Source organism: Schistocerca americana, chromosome X (assembly GCF_021461395.2).
Source record: "Schistocerca americana isolate TAMUIC-IGC-003095 chromosome X, iqSchAmer2.1, whole genome shotgun sequence".
NCBI lineage: Eukaryota > Metazoa > Arthropoda > Insecta > Orthoptera > Acrididae > Schistocerca > Schistocerca americana.
Genome location: NC_060130.1, coordinates 200,996,412 through 201,019,906, shown reverse-complemented (window position 1 = coordinate 201,019,906; position 23,495 = coordinate 200,996,412). Strand labels below are relative to the sequence as shown.

The 23,495-nt window shown below is 43.9% G+C and overlaps 1 protein-coding gene across 1 annotated transcript in view; it reads right to left on the bottom strand.

Annotated features, from left to right (window-relative positions):
- Positions 1–19,629, bottom strand: part of LOC124555918 (calcium/calmodulin-dependent protein kinase type 1-like) — a 379,803-nt gene extending 360,174 nt beyond the window's left edge. The window contains exon 1 of the mRNA XM_047129973.1: positions 19,337–19,629. Within this exon, the coding sequence (XP_046985929.1) occupies positions 19,337–19,440 (104 nt within the window). The 5' untranslated portion in view covers positions 19,441–19,629. The remainder of the gene's footprint in view (positions 1–19,336) is intronic.
- Between the last annotated feature and the right edge of the window lie 3,866 nt (positions 19,630–23,495).

Sequence of the window (23,495 nt, the reverse complement as noted above, 5' to 3'; positions counted from 1 at the left end):
TTTCCGATTCCTTACAGTTCGGAAAATATTCATTGGCCCTCTTATTGAAGTCGCGAGCTATATTTGTTGGATTCATATTGCCCACGGAATACATCTCACGTATTTAACGCACTCTCGTCCAAAGTAGCGAACAGTCAACTGTCAGCCATGGAGCCTCGTTAGCAGGAATACTCTCTCTTCCGCGCGCTGTAGTCGACTGACGTCGTGTGTTTCGATGTTTGTTTAGATGTAGCGTCCCCATACTACGGCGCAGTCACCTCGCATCGGGACAGACGGACAGATGATAATTGTCTGAAAATAAAAAATTAAACTTTTCACTCGAGGGAAGACTTGAACCAAGGACCTCTCATTCCTCAGCTGCTCACGCTAACCACGGGACCACGGCGCGGCTGAGCTCACACCGTGCTTTATGGTGCCTATCTTGCGCATGGACTACTCAGTTTGTATATTTTACTTATTATTATTTTTTTTTGTAGTTCCACACAAGTTCTTCCTGTTTTCGCAATTGATCTGTGTTCAGTTTTTCAAGGCCTATTCATTGTGCCAACTTATAACTAAATCTGAGGGGGGTGCGATGGGGAGCTTCCCTTGTGAGAAAACGGCGGTCAAAGTTTTCGGGGTAATTTAGATGCATTTTAGAGCTTCATAGTGTCAGACCAAATGGTGGCGCAGTGGCTAACGTTCCGGTCTCTCACTTTTGAGCCACGTGTTCGAAGCCCGGTTGTTTTATTTTTAATTTATTTACCTACCCATTTCCGTTGGAGGTTACTACACGAATGTTTCTTACCAAGTTAGCGGATACAAAGGCGTTATGTTAAACGTAAAACTGCAACTGCATTTCACAATTAGTGTAATTCATTTACATACAATGTTCTTGTATATGGTATTTACAAGGGCTACAATCTTTTTAAATTCGCCTATTCTCATATCTGATTCTGTTTCAGTTCTCATATTTTATATTTCAGGAAGATCTGGTGCATCCCCTTCGATTATACTGATCGTAGAAACATCTGAAACATACAAGTTCAGAACACTACGAGCATTGCGTGATGGCAGCAATGCCAGTGTTCTTTCTTAGCACTAATCTCACTCGGGGAAGAAATGTCGTCAACATTGTTGAAGATTTCACGCACTGGCAATAATTTCGAGGCGGACCACGCATAACAAATCACTTTACTAAAAACTGCCGCTATCAACTGATGACAAAGTATAGTACAGGAATTTCACGGGAAACAATTTAAAATAATTCTCTCATTCATTCATTGTTTTTCCTTTTTAAAAAAATATTCTCCTGACATACAATAGTAGAGGAATAAGGACATTAGTTAAGTGTACGCTGGAAATCATTCGTGCAGTAATCTTTTAGTGGTTGGTTGTTTCGGGGAAGGAGACCAGACAGCGAGGTCATCGGTCTCATCGGATTAGGGAAGGACGGGGAAGGAAATCGGCCGTGCCCTTTGAAAGGAACCATCCCGACATTTGCCTGGAGCGATTTAGGGAAATCACGGAAAACCTAAATCAGGATGGTCGGACGCGGGATTGAACCGTCGTCCTCCCGAATGCGAGTCCAGTGTCTAACCACTGCGCCACCTCGCTCGGTATCTTTTAGTGACACGGGTTGATAAATGAAAAACTAGAATTAAAGTAATAAAATTATAAACAGCCGACCAGTTGCAATAGATAAAGAAATTCTTTACCTAGGTTTCGACAAATATAAATTTGTCTTCTTCAGAAGGTAGCAATTTTTCAATAGTAAGGACTAATGTACCATCGCCGTTTTTACAATTGTCGGCATAGATCCACGTGTCAAAAATAAAATACAGCCCTAGAATTAGGGTTTGTCACGTAAATATAAAATAGCTCATGGATGTTCCATAGCTCATGGATATTCCATGAGCTATTTTATACTTACGTGACAAACCCTAATTCTAGGGCTATATTTTATTTTTGACACATGGATCTATGCCGACAATTGTAGAAACGACGATGGTACATTAGTCCTTACTAATGTAAAATTGCTACCTTGTGAAGAAGACAAATTTATATTTGTCGAAACCTAGGTAAATAATTTCTTTATCCATTGCAACTGGTCGGCTGTTTACAATTTTATTACGTGAAACCGTTGCTGTTGTGCAGTTGTGTTTAAAATATAGAATTAAAGCAATAATCGGGTTTCCAACACGGGACACAAAACTGCAGTCGCAATGCCACCCACCGTGCCGCCGCTTCGGTTGAATTACGAAATCGCCAAATGGCATCAAGTAACTCTGAAACTTTGACCGACGTTTTCTCCGAAAGCGGCGAGTATCTGCGGATAAGCCGAGACAAGTGTTCGCTTTTTTTGAGCGCTCTTCCACTGGGCAAAGTTTCTTGGAAGTCAAGTTATGGCACTTGCCATGTTCTCATTGTTAGCTTACTGGGTAAAAGCTTGAGGCAAACTATACGACTCTCTTACTTTTTGGCACATAACGTCGGTGAATTTAGAGTCCCCGACGGCTAGCGCTATCTGAATTGTTCAGTTTCTCGTCTGGTCTTCACTTAAACGAACAATCAGCTCCTGAATTTTCTTATTTATTGGCCTGTCCCGTAGTACCTCCGTCCTCTCTTATAGACAGAGCACCAGGAACGGTGTCACGAGAGCAGCGACAACTTGTATTGGTTGTGTTAGCATCTGACGCTCGTCCACAGCGAGGTCCTTAGGAACGGACCACTCGCTCAAGGATAGAAGAAAACAGAATGAGATTCGAAGTACACCTTTCGAGGACGAAACCACGAGGCCCCGTAGCAGCAGTATGGATGATGCAGTTTCCCTACTGATGAGCTACATACGAAATCCTGTACGTGGAGAATGCTTGCAGATGGCAAAGAAACAGCTATAGTCCGTACCCTTTGGATATGTTACAGGAAGAAGCTGTTTTATAAAATATTGCACGAACAACGCGGCTCTACATTCGTCCGTCAGGAGTACGTGTGACCCGAATATACTTTTTAGTCCTTTCATTTCAGTGCGCGATAGGTGCTCACAAGGGAACCTCCCCATCGCACCCCCCTCAGATTTAGTTATTAGTTGGCACAGTGGATAGGCCTTGAAAAACTGGACACAGATCAATCGAGAAAACAGGAAGAAGTTGTGTGGAACTATGAAAAAAATTAATAAAATATACAAACTGAGTAGTCCATGAGCAACATATGCAACATCAAGGAGATTGTAGCATAAGCAGCGCCGTGGTCCCGTGGTTAGCGTGAGTAGCTGCAGAACGAGAGGTCCTTGGTTCAAGTCTTGCCTCGAGCGAAAATTTTACTTTCCTTATTTTCGCAAAGTTATGATCTGTCCGTTCGTTCATTGACGTCTCTGTTCACTGTAAGAAGTTTAGTGTCTGTGTTTTGCGACCGCACCGCAAAACCGTGCGATTAGTAGACGAAAGCACGTGCCTCTCCAACGGGAACCGAAAACATTTGATCGCAAGGTCATAGTTCAACCGATTCCTCCACAGGAAAACATCTGATATATTCTATACGACACTGGTGACGGCATGTGCGTCACATGACAGGAATATGTTGTCGTCCCACCTAACTTGTACACTTAGCAAATGGGTAAAAAGATTCTTCTACCTTGCCCGATTTAGGTTTTCTTGTGGATGTGATAATCACTCCGAAAAAAGTGATGAAAACATAAGAGTTTGTCACATAATCTGAAAAAAAAATTTAAACTTTTCGCTCGAGGGAAGACCTCTCGATCGGTAGCTGCTCTCACTAACCACGGGACCACGGCGCTCCGTGACACCCATTGTCCTTGATGTTGCCTATCTTCGCATGGACTACTCAGTTTGTATATTTTACTAATTTTTTTCATACTTCCACACAACTTCTTCCTGTTTTCTCGATTGATCTGTGTTCAGTTTTTCAAGGCCTATCCACTGTGCCAACTTATAACTAAATCTGAAGGGGGTGCGATGGGGAGGTTCCCTTGTCAGTACGTTGTTGCTGAGGCGCACCTCGCAGTTATTGTCAAAAAAGAAATATACCTTTCCTTATGCAAAATATTATCATCGATGAAAAGTGCAACAAATGATATGTATAAACTGATGCCCGGGTGAACGCAGTAATGCTGTCGTAACTATCTCCTCAGAGTGTTAGCAGAAAAGGAGTCAGTGTGAGCCAAAAAAAAAAGCAATCTAGAGAACAAGCGAAATCTCTTCAGTTTTCCGCTCCTCAGTGAGGAAACGACAGAATTACCCAGGGGGAGCTGAAAGATACACCGTAACAGCTGAAATTAGTTCAGTTTAAATGGTGTTCGAAATTCATTGTTCAAACATAACTGTATTATATAATTGCGTAGGCTTCCGCGGCCAGAGTCAGTCGACATAAAAGTTTTCTGGGTATGGTTCAAATGGCTCTGAGCACTATAGGACTTAACAGCTGTGGTCATCATTCCCCTAGAACTTAGGACTACTTAAACCTAACTAACCTAAAGACATCCCACACATCCATGCCCGAGGCAGGATTCGAACCTGCGACCGTAGCAGTCGCGCGGTTCCGGACTGCGCGCCTAGAACCGCGAGATCACCGCGGCCGGCTCTGCGTATGGTACCGCGTCATTAGACCCAGCAGAAGACCGCTGCAAACGTGGCCGAAACGTTGGTTTTTCTCCAGCAGCAGTAGTTTTTACATTATGACGCGGTAGTATACCCAGAAAACTTTTATGTTGATAACTGTATTAATTTTTTAATTTAATCGTATGGCTAGCGCCACCCGTCGGGCAAACCCGTCGCCAGTGCTCGTCTTTCAATTTGACACCACTTCGGCGATCTGCAGTCGATGGCGATGATAGGATGATGAGGACAGCACAACACCCAGTCCCTCGGCGGAGAAAATTCCCCGACCCAGCCGGGAATCGATCCCGGGCCCACAGGACTGACAATCCGTCACGTCGACGATTCAGCTTCCGGGGGCGGACGACTGTATTAATATGTACGTACAAGAAACGCGACGGTCGGTGTGGCTGAGCGGTTCTAGGCGCTTCAGTCTGGAACCACGCGACAGCTGCGGTCGCAGGTTCGAATCCTGCCTCGGGCATGGATGTGTGTGATGTCCTTAGGTTAGTTAGGTTTAAGTAGTTCTAAGTTCTAGGCGACTGATGACCTCAGATGTTAAGTCCCATAGTGCTCAGAGCCATTTGAACAAGAAACGCTAATCGTTGACATTTATGTGAAACACAAAAATTCTTCATACGAAATATTTAATAGTATGTAGAAACTTTTGTTCCACAAAACTAACTACTCAGTCATGAAGCAAACTGCGTAATTTTTGCAGATGAAAAAGATCCAGTGCTTGCTATCAATATTTGCTGATCCCTAAAACGAGATATTTAACAAAAATGGTTCAAATGGCTCTGAGCACTATCGGACTCAACTTTTGAGGCCATTAGTCCCCTAGAACTTAAAACTAGTTAAACCTAACTAACCTAAGGACATCACATACATCCATGCCCGAGGCAGGTTTCGAACCTGCGACCGTAGCGGTCTCGTGGTTCCAGACTGGAGCGCCTAGAGCCGCACGGCAACTTCGGCCGGCAGATATTTAACAACAAAGTTATTAATCCTTTTGCCGGCCGCGGTGGTCTAGCGGTTCTAGGCGCGCAGTCCAGATCCGCGCGACTGCTACGGTCGCAGGTTCGAATCCTACATCGGGCATGGATGTGTGTGATATCCTTAGGTTAGTTAGGTTTAAGTAGTTCTAAGTTCTAGGGGACTGATGACCACAGTAGTTAAGTCCCATAGTGCTCAGAGCCATTTTAACCATTTTTTTTAAATCCTATTGTCGCCAAGTGTAACGCCCGCACGTGAGGAAAAGCACATGCTTTGTTACTGTTAGAGCTTTATCAATTAATTTATTCACTGGAAAGAAGGTTGGTCACTTTTCTATCCTGGTAACCACACGAAACTTTTGCCGCCTATGTAAACCTCCGTCCAGTATCGGAACGATGTACAATCCCTTTGAATATCATGGAAGACCTCTGAAGTCCAAACAAAACCCCAGAAAATGCGAAAGAATTAGGTAATACGGAACACAATCTGTGGAGCTGCGTAGGACTATATTTAGTAAAAAACTACCATCACAACACGACCAGTATAATGCATACAAGAGTCTCCTGTAAGAAGTATCTTTAAAAAAGCTGGAAAGGCAAATAAATAAATAATAAAATATAAATAATATGAGTATATAGATAGTGATGAATCGTTAGCGCAACGACTTTCGCAGCGTGCGACTGGCCGGCGAAGCCGAATGATGTGTTCGCGGCGCGGCTCACGGGAGCCCCGCAGTAAATATAGTATGATTTGCCGCACAAGTTATTTCTTACATAAAATTAACACATAACAACGAAAGTAAATTACTCACGTATATTAAGCAAAGGACATGCTGAAACTGCCTTCCGTCATTGCTCAAGCATCTCTGATTGCTGCGTAGGAAACTGCTCATTAAACTCTGCAGTTCCCTCTGAGAAATGGTAGCAATCTCGTGACGAATGTTAGTTTTAAGCTCATCTAAAATGCTTTGAATTAATTTCTACACTAACTTTTAATGCCCCTCCCCCTCGGGATAAAAATTGCTTGGTGGGGGGTGAGTGATAATTGTCTTTTACCACGTCACGAATTTCCTGTAATGGGAAGTTGGCTGCATTGGTCAAAGAAAGGCAGCAAAATATTTTCCACATATCTCTCGCTGTTAATCGTTTCCTGAAAAAAGGAGAGGGGGCCAGTTTTTCTCCCATCACTGATAGCGCACTACACTCCTATTTTATGATCATGCAGGGTAGCCTTAAGTATTACGTTAGGTTCCTCAGAACTCAAATAACGGTTATTTTGTGAATTATCGTGTCCATTAAGGTGGAACCGTGATTCATGGATTCGTCTACATATATAATCTTCCAATCATCTAAGAATATCGCACTATGTCGCTCATTTCATTATATACTTGATAAAACTGGGCTGCTTTGTAGCAATTATTTCAATAACGTGTCAGGCAAGGTTTAAGAATGTATCTGAAACTAACGTGGAAGTCACTTGTGATCCGCGTCATTTGACAAAACATGTCCTTGGTTGTAAACCTTTTCTTACTAATGCCAATGTGTTTCGAGAAGACGTGAAAATGATGTTTAAACTCGTAATTCGTCTGGTAAAAAATAAACGCCACTTAACAATAAGCCCTGAACGACTATACAACAATATACTGGCTATGTACACCTTTCTCTACACAAATTATACCACTGACAATTTGAAGATCATACACACTAAATTTTGGGTTGTTTGTGGGAAGAGACCAAACTACGATGTCATCGGTCTCATCGGATTATGGAAGGACGGGGAAGGAAGTCGGTAGTGCCCTTTCAAAGGAACCATCCCTGCATTTGCCTGGAGCAATTTAGGGAAATCACAGAAAACCTAGAGCAGGATGGCTGGACGTGGGATTGGACCGTCGTCCTCCCGAATGCGAGTCCAGTTTTGGATTGTAATAGAGGTAATATGTACTCTATGTCGACAAGACATTATAACTTATTTCTCAGCTGGTTTTCGGCGGTTTTTACGCTGAAGTAGTTCCGCAATTTTTATTACATTTTCTTTCTCAGTTCTCATCTGAGCCACAGATGTGCTATGGAATGAAGCGCGACATGCGCAATTCACAAAATGCTAACTAAAGTGGAAAAAACGAAAACAAGATTTATAATGCATTCATACAAAAAACGATATAGCGAAAAGCTAAGCTACCGGCCTGAACTCGTGTAATGGAAGGGAAGAGTGAACCACAAGGAAGTCTTAGGTTTGAAAAATCTAGTCTTCATTAAATTTTTCGTTTCTACTGAGCGCCCACTGAAAATTGTCCGTTTAGTATAGTGCACAGTCTTCTTTGTATTAAGGAAGGGTTTTGCAACTGCAAATCACTTCAGTTAATGCAGCAGTTCCTTTCGAATAAGTCCTTATTGTTAATCACAAATCTCACGAAGTAGATGGAAATGCATGGCAAAGATTTAATTCCAGGACGCTTGAACAACAGCCTACTCTAAGTTGGAGACATACATCGCAAATCGTTGCGATTATTCTTTTTTGGAAGGTCATAATATTTTATCTTTGGGACTGCGCAGTCCGGTCCCAAAACATACTTATAATGGAGCTAACATAAGCATAGCGAATATGCTTAAGCATTCCACTTCCAATTTCTATGGAGATTATTCTTGTAGCAAAGACGACAGTACGCCTCTTTGTACAAAATCCTGAACATCCGAAGAATCTAAGATGTTTCAGGTCAATGGTTCTTTGTTCATTTTGCGATAACGGGACATCACGTAGATTTTGGTTCTCATTTTAAAAATAAAATAAAAGTTGACACACAGTTCAGTACCTTAGTACTTATCGTTATGCTCCTACACGTTATCGTTTTCATAAACTTAAGCGCTTAAAATTTTTACTAATTAAAAAAATACCCAAAAATGAACAAAGTGATTTCTTTAAGTAAGCTTCTTTCGTAGTATTTCTTGATCTACTACTGTAACTCTTTTCCGTGATTTTTTTTTTTTGCCTTTCTATTTGTTGGAGCTCGTATTTCTGACGCTTCACACTTCTGATACTAGTCTGGTTTATCAATTTTTCATTATGGCTGTTTACTGTACACCAGCGACAGCAAGATACTAACTTGTTACTCGCGATTCGCGACCCTGGCGGACCGGTTTCCTCTTTCGAAAACGTTTGGCTCTCAACCAATTTTATGTTGTCAATATTTTTAATACTGCATTTGGTATTTAAGAGTATGCAATCTGTTACTATTAGGTAACAGACTATAGCCTTGAGTTACAACAGCAATAGCGCAGATGTGTCTACATAGTGGACGCCTGTCTAGGTGTGTTGAGTTACTATACAGCGTGTTCAAGTACGAATAGAAGTTAGTTTGATTTGTAATTTAGTTTCTCAACATTTTACCATAGGCCCTTCTGTGTTTTTTTTTTTTTTTTTTTTTTTTTAACAGATCGTCAGATGATGGCTTGGCAATAAATCGAAACCGGTTATGGGAGAGCGGTGTCTGAAATATATGATTAAAAAATCTTAAGTATTTTAGTGTGTTTCCCAACGGTAGAATGCTTAGTATGTGTAACTTCCAAAATACTTATGCGTCGTTTTACAAGGGAGGACACGAAGTTCGTATCAGATTTATTTCAAACTTGGTATACTTTTTATAGTCCGTTGCGACGACATGATGTGCAAGTAATAAGACGTATTACTTACGCGTTTGCGAGAAAATCGCGAGAGAAGTTTTACTTGTCAATGATGTGCCGGTGCGTTGCAGCACTTCGCACGAGCCGACGTCGGTCATGCAGTTAGCGTTCAAGCTCTGCAGTCGGTGGTTCGCTGGCTACAGCTTTTTGTGATTTATATTTTTTTGAACACAAATCATTTTATTTCGTACATATTATATTTGAAAGGTAATATGATGAGAAGACACGGGTGTCTACACGAACTTTTATTTAATTTCCGCCGGACAGTGTGGCCGAGCGGTTCTAGGCTCTTCAGTATGGAACCGCGCGACCGCTACGGTCACAGGTTCGAATCCTGCCTCGGTCATCGATGTGTGTAATGTCCTTAGGCTAGTTAGGTTAAAGTAGTTCCAAGTTCTAGGGGAATGATGACCTCAGATGTTAAGTCCCATAGTGCTCAGAGCCATTTGAACTATTTAATTTCCAATGTTATTTGGCTGTTTACTAATTTCTATTATTACAACGAATATTATGCGTCTTTTATTTTCATACACGTGTTACACAATATCAAGCGCCTTCGAACATGTTCATATTTGAACAAGAGTGAACGAGAAATTGTTTTTCGTGAAGATGCTTTTAAAATACAGTCCATCTTATATCACCAATTTTCAGTTGCGATACATACGAAAATGTTGCGTTACGCCTGGTCTGCATCCATATTGTCGGAAAAAAGAAAATTTTCAAAATGTCGGCCGGCCGGTGTGGCCACGCGGTTAAAGGCGCTACAGTCTGGAACCGCGCGACCGCTACGGTCGCAGGTTCGCATCCTGCCTCGGGCATGGATGTGTGTGATGTCCTTAGGTTAGTTAGGTTTAAGTAGTTCTAAGTTCTAGGGGACTGATGACCTTAGAAGTTAAGTCCCTTAGTGCTCAGAGCCATTTGAACCATTTTCAAAATGTCAACGAGCTTTATTTTTCCCTCAGAAATTCTAAAGATTCCTTGTGTACGGGAAAACTGTTCATTCAATGTAGTATATGGCGTTGTAATTTTGTTTTCCATGTCTGTATGAAGAATATCATCCTGCAACTTGTAACGTCAGAAAGACAGCCAACGCTAAATTGCTCATTATCCTCATATTCTGACATATTGTAACTCACTGTATTATCGAATAAAGTGATTTACATCTTTATTTACTGATGTTTGGCTTGGGCTTTCCAAGCCTGTCCCTCGTCCTTTAAACCTTAACATGTAGATCGAAGCGTCCAGGGATAAAGCAGTTCTCGGCGCCTTACCAGACTGCAGGTGTATGTGATTTCGGAAATGACGACAAGCATACGTTTTCAGGGAAAGCTTATGCGTCTGGTCGTTTACTTGTCGCTAGTTATAAACATAACACTTATTGTGATGATAAAAATAAGGAGATACTCAAATAACTTTGGAAATTCGATGAAAATTCGTGCAAATACGCGTAACTTTTCGTCATATTACCTTTCGAAAGTGGTATGTGGGGTGTAATATGACTAGTGTTGAAGTTCAACAAATTAAAAAAAGCATGAGCGGGACTCGATGCAACGATCCACCGATTACGGAGCTAGAACGTTAACCACAATACGGCGACCATCTCGAGCTCCGAGCCACAACACCTGTACGCCACTGAATCGTATATTTCTGTTGCAGTTTTCTCTAAACCGCAAACGTAGTACGCCTTACTATTTGCACATTATGTTGTCGTAATGGACTATTAAAAGTGTAAAAAGTTTGAACCGAACTCGCGATCCGAACGTGAACAGCACTTGCAATCTTCAGGATGACAGTTATTGAACTATATGAAATTAAATCGTCGTGACTTCTTAACGGTTTGCGTTAGGACGTTCAAACTGCGTAGTTGGCCACGGGGCATGATGGAAATTAATACGTTGTGTACGGTTTGGTTTAGCAACGAAGCCCACTTTAATTTCGATGGGTTCGTCAATAAGCAAAACTGACGCATTTGGGGGACTGCGAATCCGCTTTCCGCGATGGGGAAGTCTCTTCATCCTCAACGGGTGACTGTGTGGTGTGCAATATCCAGTCACGGAATAATCGGTGCGATATTCCTCGATGGCACGGTGATGCTACGGTCGCAGGTTCGAATCCTGCCTCGGGCATGGGTGTGTGTGATGTCCTTAGGTTAGTTAGGTTTAAGTAGTTCTAAGTTCTAGGGGACTTATGACCTAAGATGTTGAGTCCCATAGTGCTCAGAGCCATTTGAATTTGATGGCACGGTGACTACGAATGGTACGTGAAGGTTCTGGAAGTGATTTCATTCCCACTTCATCGGGTCATGCACAATTTCGCTATTCGTCTGCGCCACATCATCGCTATGATGGCGGTCATATCGAACATGTCACTACCTAAATCCGGATATCTGTAGTGACGTTTAAATGTTGAATAAAGTGTGTGCACGCCGTAGTTTGTAACTAGTTTACGTTTCTGTTTTCATATATCTCAATTTTCATCCTGTACGTCCTCAATTCTTTTTTTGGACGTATTCAAATCTCAGTCTTCCCCTATAGATTTTCGCCTCTAGTAATATGGAGGTTATTCCCTGATGCCGTAGCGCAAGTCGTACAGTGTTCTCCATGTATTTCTCCTTTCGCCGATTCTGTCGAAAACATCATTCCTTATCACCCCACCTGATTTTCGATATTCTTCTGTAGCACCACATCTCAAACGTTTAGCTTCTCTTCTTCTCCATAAGCCACGCGCTGAATTTACGCTACCCTAGTTACTGTATCATTCACATTACATTCCAAGCCATCAGTATCACACATGTCTTATCTGCTAATGGAAATTTCGTGCATCATCAGCCAGATCATTGCTATGTACGGGGTGCCACCCCAGCTGTGTTAGCCCTTTTTCTCGGACGGTACAGCCGGCCGCTGTGCCCGAGCGGCTCTAGGCGCTTCAGTCCGGAACCCCGCGACTGCTACGGTCGCAGGTTCGAATCCCGCCTCGGACATGGATGTGTGTGATGTCCTTAGGTTAGTTAGGTTTACGTAGTTTTATGTCTAGGGGACTGATGACGTCAGATGTTAAGTCTCATAGTGAAAGAGTACGGCACGGTTCTAGTGAAATGGAAACAAAATATTACTTAAAATGACTGTCACTTTCTAATGAGATGAACTAAGTTGACATTGTGATTACGCCTTGTATATATGAACAACATTAACGCTGTTCCTGGTATGTCGGCAAGGATTATTTTTTAGCCACTAGTCATGTTAACGATAGATGTACAGGGTGTCCCAGACGCACGTTACTACTTTTTCTTTCCTTCTTTGTTCACTAGGGATCGTCTCGCAAAAATATGCCATCATAATACAATGAAAATAAATAACTGAAATACAGGGCCTACGAACGCAGAATACACAAGGATGTCTTTATGGAAATATAACAGGCGGTCGGCGGTCGCTTTGCTGAAGGAACCATCCCCGCATTTGTCTCAAACGATTTAGGAAAACGACGGAAAACCCAAGTCTCGATTATAATGCCTGTTCAAAAGCACTATGGCTGGTGATAGTTATTTAGTACCCTCCTCACATTCTCCTCTGAATTTTTAATAGCGTATGTGTGACGTATGTACGTATAATATGCATCTACATACACTCCTGAGATTTTTCTATTACGTAATGCAGGTTTCTTCTGTATTTACCACGCAGTTTTAGTTACTTATACTAGGAGTGAGTTAAATATGGAGTGAACGTAGACCTTGGGCTGATATACTACAGATCAGTCTGTTACCCCAAATTTTAATTCGTAAAATAGTCGTTGGATTCAACAACTGAAGAGCGGAAATGTCAAACGAACTGCCAGTTTTTTACAAAAAGCGTTTGCAGTGCCGCTGTGTTCTCAGTGCCCTGTTGCATATATCTAGACTTGATCTAAGTACCAAATCATGGGAAAACTTTTAAAAAACTCATTACTAGACGGCGACTGGTCCTTGCGCCAAACAGTGCTCCCCTCTGGTGCTCCTAATGCCATGCGTCAACGTTTCCATTTAGTTGGAGGACAGTTTGTACGGTAAGCGGAGCGTATATAAGCTGAAGTCTATATCAATAAAATATCTCTGTAAAGGAAGAAAGCCGGCCGCAGTGGCCGAGTGGTTCTAGGCGCTTCAGTCTGGAACCGCGAGACCGCTACGGTTCAAATGGCTCTGAGCACTATGGGACTTAACATCTGAGGTCATCAGTCCCCTAGAACTTAAACCTAACTAACCCAAGGACATACACACACATCCATGCCCGAGGCAGGATTTCAACCTGCGACCGTAGCAGTCGCGCGGTTCCAGACTGAAGCGCCTAGAACCGCTCGCTCACCGCGGCCGGCGAGACCGCTATGGTCGCAGGTTCGAATCCTGCCTCGGGCATGCATGTGTGTGATGTCCTTAGGTTAGTTAGGTTTCAGTGGTTCTAAGTTCTAGGAAAGTATTAGGAGTGGAACAGGCAATTGTATCTATGCTTTATACATCTAGAAAAGGCATATGACCGGGGTTCCTAGAAGGAAGTTATTGTCTGTTCTACGAGATTATGCAGTAGGAGGCAAACTTTTGCAAGCAATTAAAGGTCTTTACATAGATAGTCAGGCAGCAGTTAGAGTTGACGGTGAATTGAGTTCATGGTTCAGAGTAGTTTCAGGGGTAAGACAAGGCTGCAACCTGTCTCCACTGTTGTTCATATTATTTATGCATTATATGGTGAAAACAATAAACTGGCTTGGTGAGATTAAGGTATGTGAACACAAAATAAGCAGTCTCGCATATGCAGATGACTTAGTTGTGATGGCAGATTTGATTGAAAGATTTCAAAGTAATATTTCAGAGCTAGATCAGAAATGTAAGGACTATGGTATGGAGATTAACATCTCCAAAACGAAAGTAATGGCAGTGGGAAAGAGATATAAACGGACTGAGTGCCAAATAGGAGGAACAAAGAACAGGTGGACGGTTTCAAGTACTTAGGATGCATATTCTCACAGGATGGCAACATAGTGAAAGAACTGGAAGCGAGGTGTAGGAAAGCTAATGCAGTGAGCGCTCAGCTACGATCTACTCTCTTCTGCACGAAGGAAGTCAGTACCAAGACTAAGCTATCTGTGCACCGTTCAATCTTTCGACTAACTTTGTTGTATGGGAGCGAAAGCTGGGTGGATTCAGGTTACCTTATCAATAAGGTTGAGGTTACGGATATGAAAGTAGCTAGGATGATTGCAGGTACTAGTAGATGGGAACAATGGCAGGAGGGTGTCCACAATGAGGAAATCAAAGAAAAACTGGGAATGAACTTTATATATGTAGCAGTCAGGGCGAACAGGCTTAGATGGTGGGGTCATGTTACACGCATGGGAGAAGCAAGGCTACCCAAGAGACTCATGGGTTCAGCAGTAGAGGGTAGGAGGAGTCGGGGTAGACCAAGGAAAAGGTACCTGGATTCGGTTAAGAATGATTTTGAAGTAATAGGCTTAACATCAGAAGAGGCATCAATGTTAGCACTGAATAGGGGATCATGGGGGAATTTTATAAGGGGGACTATGCTCCAGACTGAACGCTGAAAGGCATAATCAGTCTTAAATGATGATGATGATGATAAGTTCTAGGGGACTGATGACCTCAGATGTTAAGTCCCATAGTGCTCAGAGCCATTTGAACCATTTGAAAGGAAGGAAACACACTAAGACGAAATAAGACGCACAACATTGGAATTATCCGATGGACGGAACTCTGTAGACGTGATGTACGTGTGCGGACGAACAAATGACTACAGTTTCAGAAAAAAATTGGATAATTCATTCAAGAGGCAGAGCTTCACAAATTGAGAAAGCCAATAACACGTTGATCCACCTCTGCCCCTTCTGCAACCAGTTATTCGACTGGGCATGGTTTGGAAGTGTTTTTGAGTGTCCTGAGGTATATCGTGTCAAATTCTGTCCAACTGGCGTGTCAGATCGTCAAAATCACGAACTGGTCGGAGGGCTCTGTCTATAATGCTCCACACATTCTCAATTGTAGAGAGATACAGCGACCTTGCTGTCAAGACAAGGTTTCGCAAGCACGAACACAAGCAATAGAAACTCTCGCAGTGTGCAGGCGGGCATTATCTTGCTGAAATTTAAGCCCAGGATGGCTTGCCATGAAGGGCAACAAAATGGGGCGGGGAATATGCGCTGTAAAGGTGCTGTGGATGACAACCAAATGCTATGGAAAGTAATTGCATCCCAGACCATCATTCCTGGTTGTCCGGCCGTACGTCAGGCGAGTCAGGTTGGTACTCCACCACTGTCAGGAGCGTCTCGAGACGCGTATTCGTCCGTCAGTGGGCTCGGTTCGAAACGGGACTCTTCACTAAAGACAGTTCTACTCCAGTCAATGAGATTCCAGGCCAAAGACGTGCCTAGAGACGCTGTCGACAGCGGTGGGATACCAACCTGAGTGTCGTCTACCATACGAGCTAGCGACCAAGAGCCATGGTCTGGGGTGCCATTTCTTTTCATAGAAGAACTCTTTGGTTGTCATCCACAGAACCCTTGCAGCACGGCGGTACGTATTCTGCGCCCCGTTTTGTTGCTCTTCATGGCAAACCATCAAGCCATCCTGGGCTTCAGGTTCAGCCAGGTAATGCCCTCCACATACGATTAGTTTCTACTGTTTGTCTTCGTGCCCACCAAATTCTGCCTTGGTCAGCATTGTAGCCGGACCTCTTACAAATTGGGATCATGTGAGGAATTATTGGCAGGGCCGTCTACCAGTTCGTTTATTTTGACAATCTAAAGCGCGAATTGGACACGGTTTGGCACGATATCCCTTAGGGCATCCAACAACTCTGTCAATGCCAAATCCAGTAACTGCTTGCGTTAAGAGCCAGATGTGGACAAACGCATTACTGACTCGCTCAACTTGCGGAGCTCTTTCTTTTGAGTAGATCACCCAGTTTCTCTGAAACTGTATTCATTTGTTTGTCTGTACATATACCTCGCGCCCGCCCGGTTGGCCGTGCGGTCTACTGCACGGCTTTCCGGGCGGGAAGGAGCGCCTGGTCCCCGGCACGAATCCGCCCGGTGGTTTTGTGTCGAGGTCCGGTGAACTGGCCAGTATGTGGATGGTTTTTAGGCGGTTTTCCATCTGCCTCGATGAATGCGGGCTGGTTCCCCTTATTCCGCCTCAGTTACACTATGTCGGCGATTGCTGCGCAAACAAGTTCTCCACGTACGCGTACACCACCATTGTTCTACCACGCAAACATAGGGGTTACACTCGTCTGGTGTGAGACGTTCCCTGGGGGTCCACCCGGGGGCCGAACCGCACAACAACCCTGGGTTCGGTGTTGGGCGGCGGAGGGGTGAAGTGGACTGCGGTAGTCGTCGTGGGGTTGTGGACCACTGCAGCTGCGGCGGGGACGGAGCCTCTCCGTCGTTTCTAGGTCCCCGGTTAATATACAATACAATACATTCACCGCACATACAACGGTTTCCATTCCACTCTTGTAATTCCTTCCTCGTGCGTCTTTTTTTGTTTTCGAGTATAACACGGGTTTTAAAAAATAGTAAAAATGAATTGAAAAAGTGAATAGCCGAAACAATGCGTGTATGGTAAATGTAATGAAAAGCCGTTTCTTCAATAGCGCTGGCAGTTCAACAGCAGGCTTTGCCAAATCTGACCGCAAGAAGTTCTGTAGGAAACAAAAGTCAATACAGCAAAAGTTTCTCTTGAATTTAATTATGCTACTCTGTTGTAAAAATGTAAAGGATATGATTTTTTTGTAGTCTATAGTTATACTAGGTAAATTATTACTGCTGTATTTCTATAGTTGCATTATCACAAAATTTAGTACTTAAGTATTAACAGCACTTTCAACAGATACTTTATTTGTAGATAAGAGTCAGTTGCATGGTATGGCACCTAGAAAGTTCTTAATAAATTATTTATTTCCTAATTTGTCTAATATTTCGCAGTAATGAGGTGAGTACCACCACTGTCTATTTTTTGGATACAAATAAGTTATGTACAAAAATATACATTGTTTCTTGATTCTCCTGACAAACGTTAGATTTGGCAGTTACAATGTTCGACAATTCAACTCTTCAATTGTCAAATTAGAAGCCTCCAACTTAAACTACGCTAAATATCTTTGTCATGAAAACTAACATTTCGAGAGGGGACCGCGTTTCAGGCTAACCATTTCAGACGAATTCAGTGGTGAACGTTACACGGCCTGATATTCTCTGATGCTGAAGGAAACGCGACCGTGTGGAATTCGCCGAGCAGCAGACGCGAATTAGATCTGGAGCCCTAATGATCCCGCTGTCGACGGTAAGTGAGCCGGCAGAAAGGAAATTCTGCAGGAGGCGAAGGAATGCGGGGCCCGCCGGAGACGCGTCTTCGGCGTCGGCGCGAACGAGGGCGCCTCGAAACCCGCGCAAATTGATGAGGCGCCTCTGCACCCCCCCAAACCAACTTCCCTCGCCCGCCGCTGCAATACATTAGCGAAACGCCACACTTACCCAAATTGTGCTGCAACTATCTGCGCGTGCAGCGCTCGCGAACGACTACTCGAAGTTCGCAGTTACCTACGATTAGGGCACTGTTAGAACATACCGGTAATAGAAACTAAAAATGCCTCAACGACCGTCTATTTGTCCTAAATATAAACTACGGTGCCGTCGAATCATCGGCACAATCCGGAACAGTGCCAGAAAATTAATGCTGCTCTTGGTAGATCTAACAAGTGCAAAAAATGGCAAAAACATGGATGTGGGCCGAAAATTTCTGAACCACGCATTAATCTACGTAACTATCTCCGTAAAGCGGATCAACACAGTTCTCTCCCAGAGAAATTCTAGCAACGGAAAACTGATGAAAAGCTCAGGTTAGTAACAGCTTTTTAAGATCTGCAATCCGAATTAGTGAGTCACGTAAATGAAAACAAAGGGGCAAGTTTAAAGAGAACAGCAATTCAGAAAATTAGGTTGACATCTCACAAAATACTACAACAATACACTGCGTGCGTTTTCGTATCAAACGTGACGTAAAGACGCAACTCCATCGTGAGGGCACCAAATTTTTTTTGTACATCTATACCGATTTGGGGGAAAAACTGATGTTTGACATTAAGCAAGACAGCCCTATTTACACAGAATAGCATGACCTACACAGTTCTGACATTGGCTAAAAGAAGGAACTAAGGAAAGCCGCAGCTGCGAAGAACTGTCATCCAGTAATTTCGTGCCAGTAACGTTTACAAAGATTCGGACGCAACATCATAGCCCAAGACGGAAGTCTCAGTTTTTGCAAAGTCACGTAAGGGTTGCATAACTTATAGTCAGTTCACGACATGTGTGGAGCTTCATACGAGCGTACAAACCTTACGCAAAGAATTTATCGCTGGTATAGATGTCACGAATAACTAGTGCGGCCGTACCCGAAATTAGGAAACGAAATCGTAATGGCGCCTAGTTTGAAGTGTGATAGCGATGTGCTGTCAGGTGTTACCTCATGGAAACCTAGTTTCGGTACATCGCAGTACAGCATATCGACCCCAATGCGTAGCGAAACGTACATCATAGCGAAATACATTTGTGGTCCGCTAAAAACGATCCCGTAAAGCTACAATTTGTGGAAATAATATAGTTTTAGCGGCAGAACGGTTATTCATTACTTACACTGCATCGCGCGTTATTTATATACGTGGCGAGGATGAATGACCTACTCTTGCACGCTGGCTACGACAAAATGACCGGACAGAAGAAAGAGTCTTTGTGTGTAAGTTAAAAGGTTTTCCGTACGCGAATGCTCCTGCGACAGCACAAAATGACAGATCTCCGAGCCGCGCGGTGTTTACAAACAATGTTACGGGACCCGCACAAGACACACAAAACGCTTCTTCCGCGCGCACAGCTATTCTTCTCTTATCGAGCCCCGTAGTAATTGTAATTTCACGGAACGCTTTGACATTTGTGTAGAATGTTACATGCTCTAGTCACAATACGAGAAAGACGACAAGCATTACGCAGCGGGCATGGGAGCGAAGCAATGCGTGCTACCAAAAATGTGTGTGTACTTACGTTCCCAGCAGCTCTTTCAGGACGTACTTGTCTTCCACCGACGGCTGCTTCTCGGCTTCCTTCTTTGCTTTCTTGGCAGAATCCTTCTTCCCGAAGAGCGGCATTTTTGCCGAAGTCTCAGCAGTCGCGAGTCAGAAAGCGAAATGACAAGAGAGCGGCGAAGACGCGCGAGCCCTCAAGCGTGCAGATCTGGCCTGACAATGAACTCGACCAGCAACTAGCGGGCCGAGCGCATCGCAGAAGAGCGTAGACAGCAAGACAGCGGCCGCAAGCAGACGCTTTCGACAGCAGGCCACGTTTAACACTGTCCTATCCGCACCGCCAGCGATACCCTACCAAGCAGGCCGCCCGTGTGACGTCAATAACCTGCGCGCGCACATCGGCGCGACATCTTGTAGTCAGCGCCGACACTACTTGGTTTTTCCCGCGCAAGGGGGTTTCCGGTGCGGCACTAGAAGAGAAGCGTTCGGCATCGGGACGTTCTAAACAGCACGTGTCCCATGCGCGGCCTGCGTTTGGTCTGTCGGAAGGCGTTCCTGACAATTATCGGTGCGCTTTCCAAATACGTTTCCCTTCTACGCTTACCGTGACGCGGCGGTGTTGTGTACTGGATCCTTTGTAGTTTCGGGGCCGTCAGCATACTTTACGACAACAACAACAAGGAATTCCGTGCAATTAAAAAAGCGAACAAGTTGCAGATTACGCAGTCAAAACGGATGATTACGATTGATCTGTGGTCGTCAAATAAGCCCGCGGGCTGGCCGGAGTGGCCGGGCGGTTCTAGGCGCTTCAGTCCGGAACCGCGCTGCTGCTACGGTCGCAGGTTCGAATCCTGCCTCGGGCATGGATGTGTGTGATGTCCTTAGGTTAGTTAGGTTTAAGTAGTTCTAAGTTCTAGGGGACTGACGACTTCAGAAGTTAAGTCCCATACTGCTCAGAGCCATTTGAACCATTCTTAAACAGAGTTTTTCGAATTAATACAGGAAACAAAGAAAATTTACTTAAATATGTCCAGAAGAGTGTTTTCGGATCAGGTAGTGATCAATTATGTAAACAATAAAGAAAGAATAAGCAATGACTATAACAAAATGACTGTAGGTACATGAACGAATCAACTAAGCACTTATTTTCGTCCGTCACAGACAAGACATACCTTTATGCCTATGGATTGCTATTTACATACGTATCTTCGACTTTCAGAATATGATTTGGCAGTTTTTGTGTCTAAAACGCATGGGCATGTGTGACACCTTTCACATTTTTGGCTGACGGGGTCCGCCTTGGCTTGCACTGTAGAGTCAAATCAAATGGCTCTGAGCACTATGGGACTTAACAGCTATGGTCATCAGTCCCCTAGAACTTAGAACTACTTAAACCTAACTAACCTAAGGACATCACACAACACCCAGTCATGAACTGTAGAGTCGCCGACCCCTCTATCATTTTCAAAATTTTTGCAAAGGACTTTGTCCGTAGCCTGCAAATCCTTCAAAACATTCTGGAATTCATTTTCCTTTCTTCGATATTTGGTTTCATCAATGCCATGCCGAGCTATTTTAAAAAATCTCGGTGCATCATCTTGCTATTACTATTTGCAACGCTTTTTCCGGAAATTAGTCAAATTGTCTTATAGTTTCTTGGTTTTCTTCACGAACATTCTCTTCTTTATGCGTCTTGATCGTCCTCTACTTCGCCGTCACTTTCATGATCGCATTTTTCTGTTTCATTGTTACTCAACTCGGCTGCATGTTGGAAAGGATCTGGTGTATCAAGTGAGTCAGCGGTCTTCATTTGCTAACAATAACTGCAAAATTTGATCATTGTTCAAACGTCATTCCATTGTGTCTAATATAATTAGCAACTATTTGTGATGACCAATAACAAAAGTATCGTTTATAACTTCGTGGGGTAGATTTAGCCCCCTGTTGGTACGTACGTACGGAAATAATGGACACTGTTCAGCATGCGCCTGCACAATGTAGAAGCACAGCCAGTACTAAGATTACAAAGAAGAAGAGTGGGAACGTTGCAATAGGAACGGAATTGTGAACAAAGAGCGACGCATGGGGCAATAGATTACCCCACGAATGTTGTTAAAGGTTAACATTGCTTAATTTTAATCGGCTTTGGTGAATTCGATCGTGAGATAAGTACATTTGGCCGCTTACCTCAGTGGCAGAGAGGTAAGCAGCTTGGTTGTGAGAGGGGGAATGTTTTCTTGTCTCTCTTCCAATGCTGACAACTCAGGGACGTGCGCGGCTCGTGCCAATCAGCTGCTATGGTATCAATTTTGACACGGAAGTAAGATGGATTCGTGAAGGCACATTACAGAGACGTTCGTCTTCAAATGCTGTATATATTTATAGCAAAGAACATTAAATTAGCCGGCCGGAGTGGCCGAGTGGTTCTAGGCGCTACAGTCTGGAACCGCGCGACCGCTACGGTCGCAGGTTCGAAACCTGCCTCGGGCATGGATGTGTGTGATGTCCTTAGGTTAGTTAGGTTTAAGTAGTTCTAAGTTCTAGGGGACTGACGACCTCAGCTGTTAAGTCCCACAGTGCTCAGAGCCATTTGAACATTAAATTAACTGAGAGTATTGTAATACAACGCAGTGAGTAGAAGCAAACTGGCATTTAAATCATTTATCAAACTTTTGTGATTGTGTCTCACATTCAGTAGTGCATTTAAATATACGTGCTGTTACTGGTATTAATCAATTACTCATCCGCTCACACAGACAACACGAAAAAATACTTCGTCAGTCAATTAAAGTGTCATAATTCTGAGGTCGTTGAGGGTGTCAGCAGTCTGAAACAGAGAACAGTCGACCCGAACGATTACGACTTTCGACGATGAGTAGTACTTACGGGCCAGCGACAGCCTCGTAACATATTATTTTATGGATCTCACCAATTACTAATAAGATCCGTACATATGCAGCCCGAGGTGCGTCCCCACAATATCAGTGTTGGTTCCTGAGCAAAAAAGTTTGACGAGCAGTATAACACGTTAGTATGGGATATCTAACCAGGATTCCCCATGCATTAAAAAATTGGCAGGCTGTACGCAACACGCTATCCACAGACAGAGAAGTAAAGACTGGAACGCCCAGGCTTCATGTATTACCTCAACGACGTAGTGTTAGTTGCAATTGCAGATTTGTCACAGATGAGGTGGTTCTCTACGTGGAAGTTTTAGCCTGTGACCTTCTCGTAGTATCTACACATATCTCAACAAAATATCTGCGTAGTGCATAGACTAGATACTAGTTCTTAATGCAGAGAAATGTAAAGGGGCTCACTTCATGAACCGTAAATACACTCCTGGAAATTGAAATAAGAACACCGTGAATTCATTGTCCCAGGAAGGGGAAACTTTATTGACACATTCCTGGGGTCAGATACATCACATGATCACACTGACAGAACCACAGGCACATAGACACAGGCAACAGAGCATGCACAATGTCGGCACTAGTACAGTGTATATCCACCTTTCGCAGCAATGCAGGCTGCTATTCTCCCATGGAGACGATCGTAGAGATGCTGGATGTAGTCCTGTGGAACGGCTTGCCATGCCATTTCCACCTGGCGCCTCAGTTGGACCAGCGTTCGTGCTGGACGTGCAGACCGCGTGAGACGACGCTTCATCCAGTCCCAAACATGCTCAATGGGGGACAGATCCGGAGATCTTGCTGGCCAGGGTAGTTGACTTACACCTTCTAGAGCACGTTGGGTGGCACGGGATACATGCGGACGTGCATTGTCCTGTTGGAACAGCAAGTTCCCTTGCCGGTCTAGGAATGGTAGAACGATGGGTTCGATGACGGTTTGGATGTACCGTGGACTATTCAGTGTCCCCTCGACGATCACCAGTGGTGTACGGCCAGTGTAGGAGATCGCTCCCCACACCATGATGCCGGGTGTTGGCCCTGTGTGCCTCGGTCGTATGCAGTCCTGATTGTGGCGCTCACCTGCACGGCGCCAAACACACATACGACCATCATTGGCACCAAGGCAGAAGCGACTCTCATCGCTGAAGACGACACGTCTCCATTCGTCCCTCCATTCACGCCTGTCGCGACACCACTGGAGGCGGGCTGCACGATGTTGGGGCGTGAGCGGAAGACGGCCTAACGGTGTGCGGGACCGTAGCCCAG